The 22588-nt window shown below is 36.5% G+C and overlaps 1 protein-coding gene across 2 annotated transcripts in view; it reads right to left on the bottom strand.

Annotated features, from left to right (window-relative positions):
• INTS7 (integrator complex subunit 7) overlaps nucleotides 1-22588 on the bottom strand; it is an 88235-nt gene that overhangs the window by 17626 nt on the left and 48021 nt on the right. For both annotated transcript variants that reach the window (XM_007988507.3, XM_007988508.3), the window contains 8 exons: nucleotides 21349-21483; nucleotides 19789-19886; nucleotides 16915-17154; nucleotides 15241-15378; nucleotides 13818-14024; nucleotides 4801-4995; nucleotides 4174-4277; nucleotides 2729-2797 (listed from right to left, as the gene is read on the bottom strand). In XM_007988507.3, coding sequence (XP_007986698.1) covers nucleotides 2729-2797; nucleotides 4174-4277; nucleotides 4801-4995; nucleotides 13818-14024; nucleotides 15241-15378; nucleotides 16915-17154; nucleotides 19789-19886; nucleotides 21349-21483 — 1186 coding nt within the window. The remainder of the gene's footprint in view (nucleotides 1-2728; nucleotides 2798-4173; nucleotides 4278-4800; nucleotides 4996-13817; nucleotides 14025-15240; nucleotides 15379-16914; nucleotides 17155-19788; nucleotides 19887-21348; nucleotides 21484-22588) is intronic.

The following is a 22588-nucleotide window of genomic DNA, read 5'->3' as shown; positions in this document are numbered from 1 at the left end:
TAAACCCGGGAGGCGGAGCTTGCAGTGAGCTGAGATCCGGCCACTGCACTCCAGCCTGGGCCACAGAGCGAGACTCCGTCTGAAAAAAAAAAAAAAAAAAAAAAAAAAGATATACTACTAAATGTAAGATTCTTACTACTATATCCCCCTGTTGTCTTACTTTATATATTTTACTTCTGTATGTTATAAACTCCTAAACATCATTTTGCTATAAATGGTCAATTATCTTTTTAAAAATTAAAAATTAAAAAAATTTACCATTTGTAATCCTCCTTATTCAGTTTTGTAGGTCTGAGTTTATATCAGAAATAATTTTCCTTCAGCCTAAAGAACTTCCTTTTCTTGTAGTACAGACCTGCTGATGGCATTTATCAGATTTTTTTTCTGAAAATGTCTTAATTTAACCTTAATTTATTGAACGGTATTTTTCCTGAATATAGAATTATAGGTTAACTTTTTTTTCCCAGGACTTTAAAGATGTTGCTCCAATTGTCTTTTGGTTTGCAATATTTCTGATGAGAAATCAGTAGACATTCTGATCTTTCTTCCCTTCTAAATATTTTCTTCCCTTTTAAATAATACCTTCTCTTTAAAAAAATTTTCCCTTTATCATTGGTTTCCAGCAATTTCACTGTTATGTGTGCCTTGCTCTAATTTTATGTTTTCGCTGATTTGCATTTCTCTAATGATCAGTGATGTTGAGGTTTTTTTCATATGCTTGTTGGCCATGTGTATGTCTTCTTTTGAAAAGTGTTCATGTCCTTTGCCCACTTTTTAGTGGGCTTGTTTTTTTCTTGTAAATAATTTAAGTTCCTTATAGATGCTTGATATTAGACCTTTGTCAGATGCATAGTTAGCAAAAATTTTCGCCCATTCTGTAGGTTGTTTAATCTGTGGATAGTTTCTTTTGTTGTGCAGAAGCTCTTTAGTTTTATTAGATCCCATTTGTCAATTTTTGCTTTTGTTGCAATTGCTTTTGGCATCTTTGCATTGAAATCTTTACCCATGCCTAGTCCTGAAGGTTGTCTTCCAGGGTTCTATCATTTTAGGTTTTACATTTACATTACATTTATGTCTTTAATCCATCTTGAGTTGACTTCTGTCTATGGTGTAAGGAAGGGGTCCAGTTTCCATCTTTTGCTAGAGGTTCATTAAGCTTCTTGGCTCTGTGGGTTTATATGTTTAATTAAATATAAAAGACTTTTAGTCATTTAAATATTTTTCTGTTCCCCTTTTCCCTCTTTCTAGGATTCCAGTTACATGCATATTAGTCTAAATGACATTACTCCACGGGCCAGCTTTGACTCTTCATTTTTTCAGCCTTTTTTCTTCCTCTGTTCCAATTTGGGTAGAGAAATTTAAACTGCTTTGTTGATTATATTCTCTTTGAGGTATGCCAAGAGACTCATCTCACATGCAATTACATCCATGGGCTCAAATAAAAGGGATAGAGAAAAATCCACCAAGCAAATGAATAGAAAAAAACAAATGCAAATCAAAACCACAATGAGATACCATCTCACGCCAGTCAGAATGGCTATTATTAAATCATTAAAAAATAACAGATGCTGGTGAGGTTGCAGAGAAAAGGGAACCGTTATACACTGTTGGTGGGAGTGTAAATTAGTTCAACCATTGTGGAAAGCACCATGGTGATTCCTCAAAAAGCTAAAACCAGAACTACCATTCGGCCAAGCAATTCCATACTGTGTACATACCCAGAGGAATAGAAATAATTCTATCATAATGACACATGCACACGTATGTTCACTGCAGCACTATTCACAATAGCAAACACATGGAATTAACCTAAATGCCCATCAATGGCAGACCTGATAAATAAAACGTGGTACATATGCATCACTAAATACGATGCAGCCATAAAAAAGAAGACGATCATGTCCTTGCCAGGAAGATAGATGGAGCTGGAAGCTATTATCCTTAGCAAACTAACACAGGAACAGAAAACCAAATGCCACACGTTCTCATTTAGAAGTGGGAGATAAATGATGAGAACATATGAAAACATAGAGGGGAACACCACACACTGGGGCCTACGTGAGGGTGGAAGGTGGGAAGAAAAAGAGGACCAGGAAAAATAACTATTGGGTACTAAGCTTAAAATCTGGGCAATGAAATGATTTGTACAGCAAACCCTGGTGACACGAGTTTCCCTATATAACAAACCTGCACACGTAACACTGAACTTAAAACTTAAAAAAGAAGGAAAATGCACATTCAAAAAGAGAATACTATAATGGGAAGAAAAAGGAATCATTCTTTAATGAAAACAACTATTTTGAATAATTAATTAGTTACTGGGGGAAGGGAAAAATTTAAAAGAGCAAAATCAGGGATGTTTTGGTTTAAGAAGCCAAAGGAAAAAAATCTCAAGTTCAAGTTTAATTGTATCATTAACTCAATTTTTCATAGTTTAATTATAATATACGAGAAGAAACTGTTCATATTCAAAGAATTTCTTCCCAGTTATCTTTCCATGTTAACTTATTGAAAACAGGAGGCAGGAGGCAAATAGACAACAGAGTCAGAAAATCTATGTTTTGTCACTAGTTATGTAACTCAGAGAAAATGCTGGAAGAACTCTTCCTCTTTGTTTTTACTTCCATAATACTTGTTCCAAAATACTCTTCTGATGATTCTGATGATTAGGTAAGACAATGTATAGAAAGCGTTCTGTAACTTCAACTATTATTAATATTAGAATTACCTTGCTGATTCTGGATCCAAAATCAGGGCTTCTATTGCATGAGATATCAGTAAACAGCTCTGCTGCTGTCTGGATTGATGTTAAGGTTACATATGAAAATAGAGAAGAAACCCACTACAGGTTTATATTACCTGAATACTAAACGGGTCAAGATTTGATTGCCTAGTGAAAGTAATCATAATGTTATCAACTCGAATGGTCTAGGGCTCTACCTTTTCTTTTTAAGGGATATACATTGTCTATAATAGCGATCCTCAGACTCTGTTCCAAGAAGGGTACTTCGGAGGCTACTACTGTGGGAAGGGGAAATCAAGTGATAGACCCCGTGACTCAATTACAGCAACTCTGTTTTTATCTGTCTTAGATATAGGGGTTTTTCATAAGAGTCTGAGACAAGCAAATAAACGTTTCACTGATACAAGTTAAAAAAATAAAAACAAAAACAACACACAGTGGTCTAAGGAGCCTTTATCCCAGAGGTTCCTAATCTAGGGCTCAAGAGGTCTAGCAACCCCCCCCAAACTTATATGCACATTTTGGGTGTCTCTGCATATATGCATTTTGCAGGACAGAGGGCTCACAGCATTCACTGGGTTTCAATCAGTAAACTAAATGCCAAGAACTACTGATTGGTAAGTACTACAACTTAAAAAAAGAATTTCTATTCCTTCCTTTCAAAAGTGAAGTTGCTAATAAGAAAATATGGAGAACTTAGGAAGGGTTTAAAAGTGACGACTAGGCTGGGCACGGTGCCTCACGCCTATAATGCCAGCACTTTTAGGTGGATCACTTGAGCCTAGGAGTTTGAGACAAGCCTGGCCAACATGGTGAAACCCTGTCTCTACTAAAAATATAAAAATTAGCCAGGTTGTGGTGGCACGTGCCTGTAATCCCAGCTACTTGGGAGGCTGAGGCAGGAGAATCGCTTGAACCCGGGAGGCAGAGGTTGCAGTGAGCCAAGATCATGCCACTGCACTCCAGCCTGGGCAACACAGTGAGACTCCATCTCAAAAAAAACAAAAACAAAAACAAAAACAAAAGTGACAACTAATGCTACTGAAAAGATCATTAATAAAGGTGATAAAAACTAGGACTGTTAGCCACAAAGAAAGGTGAGGTGAAACACAAGTTCTTTGGAAAATGTGTTGTGCTGTCTGTTGTAGCTCAAGTGAGCGCAGGTAAGCACTGGCTTTGGATGTTGCTTTGGATGCTCTTTCTGGATATAAAAAAAAAGACACCTTTGAATCACCATTTTTTGTTAAAATCACCTGGGTAAAGTTAAAAAGTAAGATTATTCTGCTTATATATTTTAAAGGGGGAAACTATATAATAAATTTATAGGGTTATCTAACATGTATTTTGTAGATAAGCATTATCTGAGGTAGTCTATATTTAAAAGAATACTTCTAAAAAGAAGAAGAAATACTAGGGCAAGCTTGGGATACAGTTCAACATTCCTTAAAGTTGCTGAGTCAGCATCAAAAGATGCCTGGTAAAGATCCCCATATCGAGAAGCAAGGCTTCGAAATTCTTCCATGGACTGTTTCATCTATAAAAAAAATCAATTATGACAAATAAACATGCTTTCATTATCGTATAAACAACACAAAAATCAAAACATAAAAAAGCATCTTCAAACAATAACTCAAAAAAATACTGCAGTCTTTTCACTGTCATTCATCTTCATAAACTTTGTTAAATAAAAACAAAAATGGCAAATGAAATTATACATGTTCACAAGATTATTATATATGACATATAGAAACAAAAACATTTGTATTTTAGCTTCTTCAAGTTCCACTAAAATAATTTAGTTATAAACATTCTCAATTTTTTAAAAAAAATCTATGTCCTTTCTCTCTATATAAATATGTAGCACCCATTGAGATACCATCAATCACTTTATCATTCTAATAACACATCAGCCTATTTTCAGCTAGACAGTTGAGTTAATAAACATTTATGATAATGTCTGAGTCAAACCACTGATTTTAAATTTCACAACTTTTCATCTTATAACTTCAAAAACCTCTAAAGTGTAAATAAAAAATGCACTGAAAGTTAAGACATGCCTGATTGGAGATGCGACCACACCTCTGAAGGTCATTTCCTAAGGTCATGGCAATTGTTGTGGCAATTGCAGGTGGAGGGCTTGTCTTCAGGCTATTACAAGTACAGATAAGTTGAGAGAAGGCTTGTAGAAGGTCAATCCTGAGTTTTACAAATTCACATTGAAAACTTAAAGGATTCAGTGGTGTACTAGCTGCCTGGAAAAAAAAAGAGATATTTAAGACAAAGTAAACATAACAGTGAGATGGGGGGCAGTACTAAGTATTTATCAGTTTGTGGTCAAGGGCAGTAGTTCTCTAAAAACACTGATGGATAAAGACCTAAATGATAAAAAGAGTAATGTAATATTAGAATGAAAAACATTGTTACTAAACACCAGCTCTGAAAAACTGTATGTACAATCACTATTCAAAGGTTCCTTACTGCCTACATTCACGAAGATCCCATAATATGTGGGTTGTCAAGAATATCATCAAGAAGATAATCATGGCTGGGAGCGGTGGCTCACGCCTGTAATCCTAGCACTTCGGGAGGCTGAGGCAGGTGGATCTCGAGGTCAGGAGATAGAGACCATCCTGGCTAACACGGTGAAACCCTGTCTCTACTAAAAATACAAAAAAATTAGCCAGGCATTGTGGCGGGCGCCTGTAGTCCCAGCTACTTGGGAGGCTGAGGCAGGACAATGGCATGAACCCAGGAGGCGGAGTTGCAGTAAGCTGAGATCGCGCCACTGCATTCCAGCCTGGGCTACAGAGCAAGACTCTGTCGAAAGAAAGAAAAGAAAAGAAAGAAAGAAAAGAAAGAAAGAAAATCACATAAGGGATGCTTCAAGGACAGTACCATCCCCCAAATCCCCTATTACCTTGCTACCTTCCTAATCTGAAATTCCCATCACTGGAACCTTGAAAAGTTGGGGGCAAGAAAGAAAAAGAAAGATAAGGGCAGGAGAAATATGTTTCTAGACAGTCACTGTTTTTAAGAAATGAACATTGCCTCAAAGTTACCTGCTTCCACAGTAGCCCAAATTTTTCTTTTTCTTTATTTTTTATTTTTTTATTTTTTGAGACAGGGAATCATTCTATCACCCAGGCTGGAGTGCAGTGGCACAATCATTCTCACTGCAGCCTCAACTTCCTGGGCTCAAATGATCCTCCCACCTGAGTTTCCCGAGTAGCTGGGACTAAGGGTGTGCACCACCATGCCCGGCTAATTTTTTTTTTTTTTTTTTTTGAGACGGAGTTTCGCTCTTGTTGCCCAAGCTGGAGTGTAATGGCACAATCTCAGCTAACTGCAACCTCTATTTTCCGGGTTCAAGCAATTCTCCTGCCTCAGCCTCCCGAGTAGCTGGGACTACAGGTGCGTGCCACCATGCCCAGCTAATTTTTTGTATTTTTAGTAGAGACAGGGTTTCACCATATTAGCCAAGATGGTCTTGATCTCCTGACCTTGTGATCTGCTCGCCGCAGCCTACCAAAGTGCTGGGATTACAGGCGAGAGCCACTGCGCCCGGCTGTGCCCAGCTAATTTTTTTGTAGAGACAGGGTCTCACTATGTTGCTCGGGCTGGCCTCAAACTCCTGTAGCCCAGATTAATTTTAAAAATAATTTCTGAGTAGAGACTTCAGAAAGCACAGAGAGGACACCAAGGAAGAAGAGGTTATAACACATAAATAAGTTTCAATGAAGATGGAGGGGTGTCAGGGGTAAGTCTTGGGTAGCATTAGCTAGGTAGAAAAGGTAAATGGTAAGGCAAGCCAGGGTGGACACAGAACTAAGAAAACCTTTAACTATTTGGCAACTGTCCTAGTGGAGATCCTAGCACTATATAGTTTTAACAAAAGGCACATATTAAAAATGTGCTAATTTAACAATAAACGGAAGCATAGTGAAAATCTTCCTCTATGACATGACACACTTAAAACACACTGATGCTGTTTCTTAGATACTATCTCACATTAGTCTTTCAGCAAAAGAGCCAGACATAATTTTGGGGTTCTAGCAGTCAGTTACAACATTATCCGGCCAATTTTATCTCATACTGACCTTAGCATAGCCGTCTCTACTATTAAGTGTCAAATGATCTGTTTTATTATTTGGTAGCATTCAGATTTTACTCTACAAATTAGTAAACCACTCTCCGTATATATATATATTTTTAATTATACTTTAAGTTTTAGGGTACATGTGCACAACGTGCAGGTTTGTTACATATGTATGCATGTGCCATGTTGGTGTGCTGCACCCATTAACTTGTCATTTACATTAGGTACATCTCCTAATGCTATCCCTCCACACTCCTCCCACCCCACGACAGGCCCTGGTGTATGATGTTCCCCAACCTGTGTCCAAGTGATCTCATTGTTCAATTCCCCCCTATGAGTGAGAACATGGGGTGTTTGGTTTTCTGTTCTGGTGATAGTTTGCTCAGAATGATGGTTTCCAGCTTCATCCATGTCCCTACAAAGGACATGAACTCATCCTTTTTTATGGCTTCATAGTATTCCATAGTGTATATGTGCCACACTTTCTTAATCCAGTTTAACATTGATGGACATTTGGGTTCATTCCAAGTCTCTGCTATTGAGAAGAGTGCCGCAATAAACATACGTGTGCATGTGTCTTTATAGCAGCATGATTTATAATCCTTTGGGTATATACCCAGTAATGGGATGGCTGGGTCAAATGGTATTTCTAGTTCTGGATCCTTGAGGAATCGCCACACTGTCTTCCACAATGGTTGAACTAGTTTATAGTCCCACCAACAGTGTAAAAGCGTATCCTTCTTAAGAATGTATGCTTGCTGTAGTATTCCTCTCAAACCGCAAAGGCCCTTGATGAAACATTTTATATAAGGTAGAAGTAATAACTATACTCAACACATTTAATTCTGTGGTTTTCGACCTTCAAAATTATTTTGTTGTAATCACAAAACAGCACAGATTAGGACATTAAAGAGACTACTTAAATTGTTTTTAATTTCTCAGATGAGATCTGATTTGCTGTTATAGGAAGATAAATCCCCCCACCTCCTCTGCCTCTTACACTGCTACTTGTTATTTTAAATTTATGTTTCTCAGCAACTTTAAAAGGGACAGGGGTACAAGTAAGTGTATGTGATACAGTTATATAAATACTACCAACCATCTTAACTGACAAAAAATACTGGCAATACTGTTCTAACACACATTATAAAACTGAAAGAGAAGAAAGATGTTGTAGTAAAGATCTGCTGCTACTCTGGATTTACCTCTAACAAGAAATATTTGATTGATGATAACCTTGAAGGTGATCGTGCCATCCTAGACCATGTTATACTGAAGGAAAGCAGTGTTACATACAGTACTAGTGTTCAAAAAGAAGAGATAGATTTGTAATAAAAGTCAAAGACTTTTATTTAAAGGGTAATATCATCTAATAACAATAGGAGATGTATAAGAAATAAGATTTGGATTATAGAAGTATGAAAAATGCCAATGAAAAATAAAGGGATCTCATTTCTTTCCACTGGGGCTAAAGCTTAAACAGAGGTTGGGGGTTCTAACATCAGGAGATAAAGCAAACATTGTGTATAATCAAAATTACCCCTGAAAATTCCTCAGGAATGAATTATTTCCAGTTATTTCAACATAGCCAGATGAAGGAACAACAAACTCAGAATTGTTTTCTAATGCTCATTCTGGGGTATAAGCTAATTGAGAAGAATGACTTGCAGAATTGTCTCCACTATCCAAATAGTCTTTTTTTTTTTTTTTTTGGTGAAACATATAGAGTTAAATGTGTGTTAAACAGGCATATAATTAATACTATTTCACTGAATTTCTGATTTGTATTACATATACTGTTTTCTAAACAGAGCTAGCTAAAGAAACCAATATAGCTGGAAAAAAGCTACCTGATAAGCTCATATTATTGTGAAAGAGGTCTCCAGAACTTTTTTCATCTAGTAGAACTGAAACTTTATATTCATTAAACAACAAACTCCCCCTTTTCCCTTGCCTCAAGCCCCTGGCAACCACTATTCTACTCTCTGTTTCTAAGAATTTGACCACTTTAGATATCATATAAGTGGAACCATACAGTATATATCTTCTGTGACTGGCTTATTTTACTTAGCATAAGGTCAGTTTTTAAAAGAATAAGCCAAGCCTAAAGCTAGGAGAAACTAGATTAAACCAGCCCTCCTACTAAGACCAACTGGGAAAATGGAACAAAATATTTAAAGTATCTATGTGAAAGCACTGAAGAACTACTAAGGTTATAAGGACCTGTGGAACCAAAATCATGAAGAGAAGGAAAACCCAAAAAGGTAGCCCTGAATACGCTAATTTGAAAACTGCTACTGAAAAGCTGAGCAGAGCTTTCAGAGGTCTCATAAAACTAGAAAGGACTGTGGAAAACACTTCATTCAGGCTTTCTGCTGTAACCTCAAAGAACTATACCCTAGGAATCAGGAGAACCCAAAAATATGCTGACCCTCACAAGGACTGAAGCCTAGATTTGAATCAGTTCAATCTTTGGCTGAATTAAGGTGATCTACCCTTACCCTAAGCGCCTGTCAAAAGAAAGGAAAAATAATTTAAGGCTCTTATAATGTAATACCTATCATTTTTCAAATATACTGTCCAAAATTCAATAAAAAATAACCAAGGGGCTGGGAGCGGTGGCTCACACCTGTAATCCCAGCATTTTGGGAGGCTGAGGCAGGCAGATTACGAGATCAAGAGTTCGAAACCAGCCTGGCCAACATGGTGAAACCCCGTCTCTACCAAAAATACAAAAAAATTAGCTGGGCGTGGTGGCACACACCTGTAATCCCAGCTACTCAGGAGGCTGAGGCAGAAGAATTGCTTGAACCCGGGAGGCGGGGGTTGCAGTGAGCCAAGATTGCGCCACTGCACTCCAGCCTGGGCGACAGAGCTGGAAAGACAGTGCTGGCATGTAGGGAAAAAATATAATAACCAAGCATACAAAAATGACAAAACTCCCCAAACCAAGAGGGGAAAAAAAGTAAAAAACACAACAATAGATCTAGATAGCAGAGATATCAGATATGAACTTTAAAATAACTATGATTAATATGTTAAAAAATTAAATGACAAGATGGAGAAGCCTAGTTGAAAAGTGGAAAATATAAAATAACCAACGTTTAATTAATGGGTTTAACAACAGATTAAACAGTGAAAATATTAATGAACTAGAACATAGGACAGGAGAAAACATGTTTTAATTTTATTTTTGGTAGAGATGGGGGTCTCGCTTTGTTGCCTAGGCTGGTCTTAAACTCCTGGCCTCAAGCCAGCCTCCCAAAGTGCTGGATTTACAGGCACGAACCACTGTACCTGACCGTTACTTCTTTAGATATTGCTTCTGTCCCTTTTTCTTTCATTTAGGGCTTCAGTTGCACAAGCATGTTGAAATTATACAGAAAGGGCTGGGCATTGGGCTCACGCCTGTAATGTCAGCAATTTGGGAGGCCGAGGTGGGTGGATCACCTTAGGTCAGGAGTTCGAGACCAGTCTGGCAAATATGGTGAAACCCTGTCTCTACTAAAAATACAAAAATTAGCCAGGGATGAAGAGTGCCTGTAATCCCAGCTACTTGGGAGGGTGAGGCAGAAGAATCACTTGAACCTGGGAGGTGGAGGTTGCAGTGAGCTGAGATCATGCCACTGCACTCCAGCCTGGTGACAAGAGTGAAACTCAGTCTCAAAAAAAAAGAAAAGAAAAGAAAAAGAAAAAATTATAAAGAAAGGCAATGGAACAGTAAACACAAGATTCAAAGTACTGTTACCTTTGTGGGAAGGAAACAGTGTACAAATGTGGAGGCACACATAAGAATTTTACTTTTTTTGTTTTGGAAACAGCGTCTTGCTATGTTACCCAGGGTGATATTCACAAGCATATAAGAATTTTAAAGGCAATGGTAATGTTCTATTTTCTAACTGGATGTTTGGATATTTGTTGTGTTTTTTTATGCCCTACATAATACATATGTAGATATTATGCCTATTCAATATTTAATAACAAAAATTAAATGATTAAAAAAAAAAAACTATTGTAGGTAGAATGCTAAGCTGGTTCCTCTGATTCAAGTTCCCTGGTATCCACACCTTGGGCAGGCTGAATATCACTAGTTTAAAAACCTAAAATCTGAAATGATCCAAATTCTGAAATGCTCCAGAATCTGAAATTGACACGATGTTCAAAGGAAATGTTCATCGGAGCATTTCAAATTTTGAATTAGGGAGGCTCAACTGGCGTAATGAAAATATTCCAAAATCCAAAGAAACCTAAAAATATAAAACACTCCTGGTTCCAAGCATTTTACATTAAGGAATACTAAACCTACAACATCTTCTTTTGAAGGTAGATAGCACCCAAAACTTGCTTCTAACTAATGGAATATGGCAAAAGTGATGAGATTTTGAGGATATAGTTTAGGTCCCTAATGAACTGACTTTAGATTAGTAGAAAGGGAGATCATTCGGAGTGAATCGGATCTAATTAGTTGAGGCCATTAAAAGAGGGTGAGAGATTCTCTTGCTGGTTTGGAAGAACCAGGTTCCACAAGTTCTTCAGGTGCAAGGAAATAAATTCTGCAACAAATTCATGATCTTAGAACAGGACCCTGAGCCTCCTTGAGCCTCAGATATCTGAGACTGGCCCTCACAGACACCTTGACTGCAGTTTTGTGATATCGTGAGCAGAGGACCCAGCTAAGCCATGCCTGGACTACTACTACTGCTACTACTACTACTACATTTTTTTTTTTTTTTTTGAGACAGAGTCTCAGACTGGAGTGCAATGACAAAATCTTGGCTCACTGTAACCTCTTCCTCCCAGGCTCAGGTGATTCTCCCACCTCAGCCTCCTGAGTAGCTGGGACCACAGACACATGCCACCACGCCCAACTAATTTTTATTTTTTTTGTAGAGACGGGGTTTTCCAACATTGCCCAGGCTGGTCTCAAACTCCTGGGCTCAAAATACTGGGATTACAGGCATAAGCTTCCACGCCTGGCCTATGCCTGGACTTCTGACCTACAGAAACTGTGAAATAATAAATAGGTATTGTTTTAAGCCACTAAACTTGTAGTAATTTGTTACACAGCACAGAAAGCTAATATAAATACTTTTTAGAATTTTTATTCCTAAGAAAAAAGACAACTCTATCATTAATCATTGTATTGAGAAATTAAACACCTAACTTTGCTATTGGGTCTCCATAAACAAAGAATTTTGAACTTCTCCTGTTTAGTGTGGCTGAAGCAGATAAAAAGCATGATCCTCAAAGCTGTACGATCTCAGGTATGGATCATTCACATCAGTAAGTTAAAAGGCGCAGTACATGCTCATATTTACTCAGTTAAAAAGACAGAAAGCAACTGTCAAATCCACACTTACCAAATGAACAGGTTAAAAAATAAACATAAAAAAAGTCCTCAAAAAATCCCTGAGAGTATATAATACAATCAGAGTTGTGGGAAGTTTCCAACAACTCTGAGGATCATACTGCCTTCCCCTATAGTCTACACTCAAGTGAAGAATTATTTCCTGTTTTTCTTAATCCTAAAAGCACAGTGTTTGACACATAGCAAGTGTTTATGATCTGTGAATAAAATAACTCAATTTCAAAAGGAGAATATCTGAGGCCCAACGACCTACCCAAAGTCACACTGTGTTAATGGCAGAACCAAGACTAAGGTAAGGTCTCCTCTCTGTGAATCAAGTGCTTTCTTCCTGTGTCAATTCAATACTAAATTATTGTCAACCCTCGTTAAATACAACACATACCATAGAAATCATTAACCGAGTATTAAATATTCAAAATAATTTTTCATAAAATTAATTCCATCTGCCTTACTGTTTTGTGAGCCTGTCTGTCCAAAGTTCTTACCACTTATGGTACTAAATAATTAACAATTTTCTGCTCCACATAAACTAGAAAATGAAATCGTTCTACTGATCTGAATCAATAATTATACTTTTAATTTTCTGAGGCATTTATTAGCCTAATATAGGAAACAACAATCTCTTCCCAGAATAATCAAGAAAGAATCAAAGTAGTTAATGCTACCCTTTAGATGGAGAGGAGCCTATACTCCTTTTTTAAACAGTCATCAATTAATCCTAGTAAAAAAAATATATAAAATACTTCAAAATATGTGTGCCTCACAGTAGTGTGAATATTCTCTTTACTGACACCTGCTTTTTCTACTTTGAAACATTTCTTTTGAAATAGCCCACCATTCAAAACATTTTAGATATGTTATAAATGTACGTAAACAGGTACCAAAAGTTTTATGGTCCCATCTCAATACATACAATTTTAAGTGTCATGTGACAGTATTTTAAAAATATTTAATGTTGATTATATAACTTCTTTACTTTTAAAGGGAAAAAGCCCTTGCATTAATACAAAAAATGCTGATTTTAGGGAATAGGTTCCTACTTAGGAATTTAACTAATTTCAAGGAAACATTGCAACCCTTTCAATTTCTTGGCAGAGATAACAGAAATTGTATCTAGCTAATGGTTAATGTGGAGTAGGAGGATATCACAGAGAGGTACAAATGGGACACTAGAATCTTTGATAATTTCTCTTTATCTGTAAAGCAAGAAACTCTAGTTACTTAGTCAGTAGTTGCCAGGTATGAGATGAGGTCAGGGGTTTATGTTTGATGGTGGTACTGATGCATGCAGGCTGGAATCTTACTAGTAAGAGTCTGTAGAGGGAGGATCCTATCTCCACACCACTTACCCATTCTGCATGGATTCAGCAATCCTCTTCACATTTTATGTTAAAAAGTGGTACCCAATTCTTTATAACAAGAAAATGATAAACTTTTATCAATCTAAGAATGTTAAAAAGGGGAAAAGGTTTATTTTCATGACCTACTTCTTATAGTCAAATACATATCAGCAGGTTTCTCAAGTTAGTTGAAATAGGCCAATCCAAAAAGAGAGAGGAGAGAACTCTCACACAAGTCATCATCACCAAAGGTGAATTAAGAGGACTTACTGTTAAGGAAGCAATCCCTTTGTGATAAAATTTTAAAGATTCAGCAATGCAAGAAAGTGCTGAACTATAATTTTCCTCTTGCAGCCCAGTGAGACATTGTTCTGCATGTGAAAACTCCTTCAAACTATTTAGCCAGAAGTAGAAGTGTTCTGAGGCCACCTGAGTCAGCAAACTCTGATAAAGCTCTTTGGCCATGTCATGATTACCCTAAAAACAAAAAAACAAAAGAAAAAAGAATAGAAGGAGCACATGGTGAGGTTCTTACATTGAAAGAGTTGATGTAGCAGCTAAAAGAGAAACCCAAACCTTGGATAAGTCTGAAGAATCATTCCTCATATTATATAATTCCCTGAGACTCTGTCTAAATATTTCCTCAGAGAAAATATGCTGAGTTGCTTTTATGTAACATAATGCTTGAAATTCTTTACTAAAACAGTTCCAAAAGAGAAAATAAATGGAATTAACTATAAACCAAGTCTAGAACTTTAGCCCAAAATATAGAAAGTATAAATACTTTTTAATGCTATTCTAAATGAACTATTCAGTGGGTAAGAGAAACCCCAGGGGAAAAGGCATAGCTGTTGGGAGAAATGTGAATAGCACTTAATGCCTGGGGCCAGGGATGCTCAATGTCCTGTAATGCTTGGGACAGAACAGTAAAATAAAGAGCTGTCCTGCCAAGAGTGTGTGCTCCTCCCCCATTTGAGAAGCAACATAAAATTAAGAACATGCACTTCAATCACCTAGAGTAATGCTTTCTCAAACTTTGGTCTCTGGACTTCTCCCCAAACAATTTTTTTTTTTTTTTTTAAATTTAGTTTTAGTAGAGACAGGCTTTTGCTATGTCAGCCAGGCTGGTCTCAAACTCCTGACCTCAAGAGATTTGCCCACCTTGGCCTCCCCCAAAGTATTGAGATTACATGCATAAGCCACCCTACCCGGCCAGGATTTCTGTACTAACCAAGGTTTCTATTTCCTCTCAAACAAAATTAATAAAACTTGTTAGGCTTTCCATATGGCTGAGAAGAGTACAGCATACTAAAGCTTTCCCATTTCTACTTCAGAATGACATGGTTGGGGAGAGGAACAAAGATGTGGTATACTCAGAAAGGAAGATAGAAACAGCGGGTGGTAGGTGGCCTTGGTTATAACGATACAGAGCAAAATGAAAGTGGCACTAACAACCTACAGCCAGAAAGGGCCCAGATTTTAACTTCCTCATTACTAATACCAACAACATATATACCATTCTTTTATGATAAAAGTTAAAAATCAGGTCCTTTCCTTCCTCATCTTCAGAACCCATGACTAAAAGGTACTTCAACTTTATTTTTAGTTTTGACTACGACTAATAATCATACAGTTGAAGGTACATGACCTGACATTTCCGCCAACCCAGTTCACTCAGAAGGGTAACACATACCATTCTGGAAGCCTGTCTGGCAATACGGTATACAGTCCATCCATTGGAGACACTTTCAAGCTGCTGCTTAATTACTGCCTTACTTTCCACAGATAATGCCTTCTGACTTGCTACAAAAATCACAGTAGCCAAACTCACCTAACATTGGGCAAGAAGAAAACCAAGAAAATCATTTAATTTTATCCAGTGTCATTGATAACCTACCCCAAAGGGAGGAAAACTAATTAGAGCCCACTGCAAAAGAACAAAATTTGTTTTCCATTGACATTTATTTAATTTTTTATTTTGAAGTCATTAAGTAATTTATTCCATTCACTCAGGGCACTCTTTATAATAACAAATAAGTAAAGCAATATCCACAATATGGATACATAAATTATATAACATAATCACACAATGAGACACGTAAGTAAAATGGATAAACTAGAGATAGACTTACCAATATAGATGACAAGGAAAATAGGCAAAAATATGCAAAATGCAAAAGATTACAAGCAGTATGATAAAGTTTACAAAAAGTTAAAAATATGCAAAATACTGCATATTACTTAGGCATATACACTTTGGTAGTAAAAGAATAACAGGCATGGGAATGATAAATATCAAATTCAGGATAGTGGTTACCTAAGAGAAGGGAGAAGATGCTATCAGCAAGGTACACAGGGGGCTTCAACTAAACTGTTAATACCTTTTTCTTAAGCTAGATAATGAATGGAAGAGTTTTCACTGTATTATTCCTTAGATTTTTTTGAGTATTACATTTTGTAATTTAAGACTATCTTAAAGTAGTACTCACAAAAAAGATATCAGGACCATTAGTTCAAAATGCCACTACATAATAAATAACTTAGCTAACTGCCTCTTAATATTTCAAAGCTGATTCATATAAAGATCCATACATTTGGTCATCAAGGTAACCTTTTCTGGCAGTAAATGATGAGATGGTGTCAATCTTTTATACAATTCCCTCTGGAGGATTAAATATAAAACAGGCTTGAATAAGTCATTTCATTATATTTCTTCCCACAATATGGAATGGCGACCTTACAACTTTCATTTAGTTTACAATTATTTAGAATATAGCCTACTCTCAGTCCTGCAGAACTTTTCAACTAAACATCTTATAGCTTCCACAGTTTCTGTTTCTTTCTAAGCATGTACCTTTCCTAACCCCAAGGGTCTGCAGAAGCCTCAACTGAATCCTAAACAGCTAAAGAAGTCCCGGAATGGAAAACATAAATTTGGGCTAATTTATGGTCATTATTGTCATTAGATTTTTAACTTCTATTTTCTGAAGTACAAAATAGGGTTTAGTTCATTATTTACTTTGTATAAGGAAGAAAAAAGTTTCATTTTCATTTTGTCCTTTGTAATAAAAGAAAAACATGAGATTGAAGGCTTTGGCTATACTAAGCTGATTTGACAGGGTTTAGGAAGAAAGCAGTTTTAGAGGTGAACAAAACATGGCTTTCTAAATCACAAGTGAAAAAAGTAAAAAGCTCATACAGCCAATTCTATTTTGACATCAGCACACTCTTTGGTCTTAGGTAATGAATTTAACCTATTGTTCGTTCTGTTTTTTAAGTAAAGTCAAACAGTAATGTTAACTTAAAAGTAATTCCCACTAGACCAGATCCTAGTCATTCAAAGGAGATTCAAAATGTGGCTTTTTACCAGAAGTTCTTGTTGCTTGTCTGTGGCTGATCGTCCAATCACCTTGTACAGTTCCATGAGGTCACCAAGCATCCCATCACCCAGCACTGGCAGTTGCATGGCAATGGCTGCCAGGCAATGGCACATCAAAATCCGGGCAGCATCTTGAGCACTGTGCAACTGAGTCAACAAGGTCTCAACCACTGACTGGCTAAGATGGGGCCTGCCCTTGGCTAACTTCACCATACAGTTTAGAGCAATCTGCATGCCAAAAAGAAAATTAACTAGTTACATTTTGAAGATACAGAGGAAGCTTTAAAGAAAAGAGCTTTGTACAGGTTATTGGGGAAAATCAAGGGCGAGGTTTCTTGTAGGCATAGCATTTTTCTTCATAAGAAACACGAGGTACTGAATCCCACATTAGGGTTTGTGAAGTGCACCACATTTAAAATAACAAATTAGGACTGCACGTCAACCACTCATTTCAATCTAAGACTATCAAAATACTTTTAAGAAAGATGGAAATCATAAGGAAGAATGCTGAAGAGGCAAATATATGCCAAATGTCACCATCATTGTACTATCATTACTTTTCAGGAACTGCTTCTGAAGTGTGGCTTATAAACTATGCCAGCATCTCCCAGAAGGAAAATAAAAATATAGATTCCTGGGCCCTACCCTAATGAATTAACATACGTGTGTGTGTGTGTGTGTCTGTGTGTGTGTGTGTGTGTGTGTGTTGAGGCTACCGAGGGTTCACAGTTTTAAAAAGATGCCTTAGATGACTCTAAGTACACTCAAGTGAGAAAGAGATTCCTAATTTTCTCTTATTTCTCAACTGAAATCTAAAAATCAATTTGGCTACAGAATTTCTCTTATTAAGGCCTTGTTAAAGGCATCACTAATATCCAGTCAAAAAACTAGAAACCTAGAAATATTCCCACTTTTACATAGCTAACATATTCTTTTGTCAAATCTCCAATATTCACTGTTAGCGCCTTTCCAATCTCTCTACCACATCATAAATCTCTTCCTAATTCCAATTTCTTGAAAAGATGGGCCCTTCAATCCATCCTTCACAATGCAAACACGCAGCCATCAGTGGGGTGTTAGGCACACACATAAACTTTAGAGTCTGATAAATGCAAGGGCTGAAGCTCAGCTTGCCGCTTATTAGCTAGGTGGCTTTGAACAAGGTACTTCCATCTCTCTCAGCCTTAAGTTTCTGATGTGTATAAGAGAGAAACACATTTCATTATAGGGTTATTGAGGGACTGAAAGAAATGTATAATATAAGTTTTCAACGAAGTTTGGCACATAATAGACATTCAAATAACAATAACTATGACAAAGGTTACCATTACTTTAAATTATATTATCTCCTCATTATCTATAGAATCAAAGCCATAATAGCATGTTATTTGATATCCTCTATGATTGAACTACTTTTCCAATCTCACATTATTTCATCCAGCCACAGTGGGCTAGTCACCATTCTTCCACCACAACAGGTACATTCTTACATTCAAGTCTTTTATAATAGTGGTCATTGGGCTCAAACAATCTTACCTCATTACTGTAATTCGATTCCACCTTTCACAACTTAACTCATATGACACTTATTTGAAGTCTTCCCTAATATCCTTGGTTAAAGTTAATCATTCCCGACTCTGACCTCTCATTAGAACTGCACTTCTTTTGTGAAGTATCAGAGAATGTATTGTGTTCTGCTTGGTATTATAGTCTCCTATATAAACATCAGTAGCCTATTCTAGACGGAAAGCTCTGCTATTACAGGAACCTTTCTTGGCCATCTATGTATGTCCCACTGTGCTGAATCCAGCATTTTACTGACACCCACAATTGTTGGAAAAAAGATTTGCTTTTAAAAAAAGTTTTAAATGTACTGTGGTTCCAAGGGGATTCTGAGGATCCCCTCAGACTGTGTTGCCAAACACCTGTTGTCTACTTCTCTTCTCTACTTCTTATTAGCTTTCACTTAATGATATTACTATCTTTATTGTTCATCACTATGACCATATCACTACTTTCCTTAACATGCTAAAATGAGCCATGACTTCCTGGAAACCATACCTTAGACAAGCTAACGCTCTTACATGTACCAATGTTTATCTAACAGTTTCTTACTTCTATTAACTATGCTTTTCCTTATTAATTTTGCACCATCACAAATTATATTTCATGTTTCACTCCAAAAAGAGTAGTCTCACTTCACATTTTAATTTTTTTTTTTTTTTTTTTTTTTTGAGACAGGGTCTCATTCTGTCACGTAGGGTAGAGAACAGTGGTGCAATAATGGCTCACTGAAGCCTCAGCCTCTCGGGTTTGAGCGATCCTCTCACCTCAGTCTCATGAGTAGTTAGGACTATAGGTGTGTCCCATCATGTCCAGCTAAACTTTAAAAAATTTTTCCAGAGATAGGGTCTCAGTATGCTGCCCAGGCTGATCTTGAACTCCTAGGCTCATGCAATCCTTCCACCTTGACCTCCCCAAAATGCTGAGATTACAGTGCCTGGCCTCATTTCACATTTTAAAAATCTTACACATCTCTAAGATGATTTCTGTAACTGAGTGAAAGTGAAAATTCCTTAAAATATTCTTCCCTTGGCTTATAAACTAGGGCTTATGCCATTGGGAAATTAATGAACGCTTATGTTAAATTAATGAATATTTCTGAGTTTGGCTGCAGTCATTTCATCAGTTTTTTTTTGTGGTTTTATCAGTTAGATTAAATCAGTGTGGCTTTATCAGCTAGATATAATCACTTAGATTAAAACTTCTAAGAGTACCAGAGCTATATCTGCTTAACTTTGCTTTCCATTGCCTAAGACCATCATATATATCTATTACAACTTAAAAAATAAAAGTTTTCACCTTTAAAGTGGCCTGAGCACCTGGACTATCATCTTGACTACAAAGTACCAGTAGGGATTCCAGGCCAAAGACAGCGTCTTGTTCCAGTGCCAAAAGATCTAGAAGAAAAACACTAAGCTTTATGATGGTCAAGTGATGTGTGTATAAACACACACACACATATATATGCAAACACACATGCTCTCTTAGAAAAAACATTAAGGATTTAAGATACAGGGAATTATTAAATGGATGAACCTAACCTTCCTTGAAAAAGTACACGTGGCATTACTTCAAGAATGTAAAGTCTATCTTCAGACTTTATTTCTACCACTTTATTGAAGTATTTATAAAAATATACACATTAAATCAAGAGCTAAAGCCACAAAGCTATAAATAAAGCAAAACTGAAATAGTATCACCAGCTTAGCTAAGGAAAATACTAAGAACAGCAAACTATGCAGTATGTGTTAATCTCCCTAATCAGAAATAAATTATGCAGGTCCATTTTTACCCAAGATATAACAGTTTTCAGCTTCTAATGAAAGCTGAACCACTTTTAGAAAATAATGACTCCATATAACCTTATTAATGTTTTAAGTCTGACCATAAAGAATGAACCTCTTAGATGTCTCATGAAATAGCAGTACTACAACAACTTTTCACTACCATAGGGTTAAAATTTCTCTGAAGGTTTTAGAAAGTTCTGAATATATTAGTTACCTTTAGGTTAATATATTTCAGTGTGTTCTCAACACTGAAACAAGCAGTTTTCTATGTTACATGGGAGAAAATACTCTTTGCTATGCCAATGTAACACAGGCTTAATTATTCAACTTTAAGAAATGTTTCCTGAGTGTTGGAGCTTAGCAGAGTAAAGGCTAGTGAAGGTCAGGTTGCTAGAAAAAACAGGTACTTGGAACAAGCAGTGCAGAAGGATAGGGGGGATAAGAGGAACCACTAAGCTTGTAATCCTTAATAAAGATCAAAATCAGCACTGAAACAGATGGAATATCCAAAATGCATTTCTTGTTCTTGAACACAAGTCAAAAGATGTTAGGTAGACAACAAAATATGTACATTATTTTCCTTGCATGTCCTCGATTATGCAAGTCAGCTTAATGCCACATATACCTAGAGTAAATTCTGTGAAAATTTAATTCACATTGGTCTGCGAATTCACTTGCCTCTAGGTGAAACTATTTGTTATTTAAGTCCCTTGAGAACCTAAGTAAATTTTATAGGTTTTTGTATAAGTGAACATATCACCTTATACAAAAGGGGTAGAGTACTAAGCAATCTCTATCCACCAGCACCATATACGCAAAGGCAAGCAGTGGAAGGAAATGGGCAATGCTCCATAAAACCTTTCAATTCCACTCCCAAGGTCTTAATCTCTTTATTATTTTTCACAAGGATAAAGTAGTCTTGAGAACACATGTTCTAAGAACACTATGAAAGGAGTCAATCTGTAGATCAAGGCTCACAGGCTAAAAATAAGGGATTGAAAAAAATCAAACAGAATTCTGTCCAAGGTCTAAACCAAAGTTTATATATAATATCAATCCTGATCAAACTTACCTTTTTCTTGACAAGAAACAGTTATATTAGTTAGGACTCTAACTCCATGAGCTGCAATGCCCCTGTTATTATGGTAACAGCACTCTTGGGCTAATTTGACTAAATCAGAAGATCTGGGAGGAGAACTCACATTTCCTAAAAAAGCAGAGAAAAGTAGTAGAGACTCTAATTCAAATAATTCAAAAACAGTTCAGCTTATAGGTTCAATTTTCTTAATTTTTGAGAAAAATCTCTAACAATAAACTTCAACGAAATTTCCTACCACAATCCCACTATCAATACGTATCTGCATTTCTCTCCATTAACGTACTTAAAATAGGTATGTGCCAACAGTTTTGTAATGACTAAGATCTAAAATCAACATATAATTTCTTAAAAAATATTAATAAAAATTGACTAACAGTACAAAAGCCAAAACAACTATCCTAAGAGTTCAAAGGAATTCTCATTAAAACAGGTATCATTATAGGCCTCTTGTCAGACAAAACCACACTTTCAAGATAGGAGAGAAAAGAGAAAAAAAAAATGTTTGCTTTTTTTTTCCATCTCAGATTGCTGGCATACATTTATACCTCAAAGGGTTTACATAAGAATTCATGATTTTAGAGCTGGAAAGAATTTTGGAATCATCTAACTTAACACACCCTATTTTTACAGATGAAATCAAAGCCCAAAGCCCCAAAATTTTAAGAATCTTGCCATTAAGGTCATAAAACTTACTAGTCATGTACTAATGCCCCTGTTATTATACTCTTCTGCTTTATACCTTAAATTTCATGCTATAGATTGCAAAATTTTTTAAATTCACATTTGAAATTCTGGAATGCAAGGTTCATGTTGTAACTATTGTAATTTACAGTAGAGAAGCCCTCAGTTATAACTGCATAAGCTTCAAGAAAATAAGGAGATTAAAGCTTGTTCCACCACTTAAAAGAGTCTCCCATTACTGTCTTCCTTTCCTCTGCTTATTTTTCCATGATTCCTGTCAACTTCAACTTTGTCTCTCATACCGAGGGTGACTGTATTTTTTTGAGGCTGAAAGGGACACTATTAAGAATTACAATAGGCATAAACCATGACTATCTGAGGTGGTGTGGGACCTATGGTCACTTTATTGATTTCTGGTTTAATATAATACAAGCTTAGGAGACAGCCTCAGTGTTTTTTTGGTTTTTGTTTGTTTTGTTTTGTTTTTTTTTGAAACAGTCTCACTCTGTTGCCCAGGCTGGAGTGCAGTGGT

The sequence above is a fragment of the Chlorocebus sabaeus genome, chromosome 25 (assembly GCF_047675955.1).
Source record: "Chlorocebus sabaeus isolate Y175 chromosome 25, mChlSab1.0.hap1, whole genome shotgun sequence".
Lineage (NCBI taxonomy): Eukaryota > Metazoa > Chordata > Mammalia > Primates > Cercopithecidae > Chlorocebus > Chlorocebus sabaeus.
Note: the sequence above shows the minus strand (reverse complement) of the source record. Positions and strands in the feature narration are given on the sequence as shown.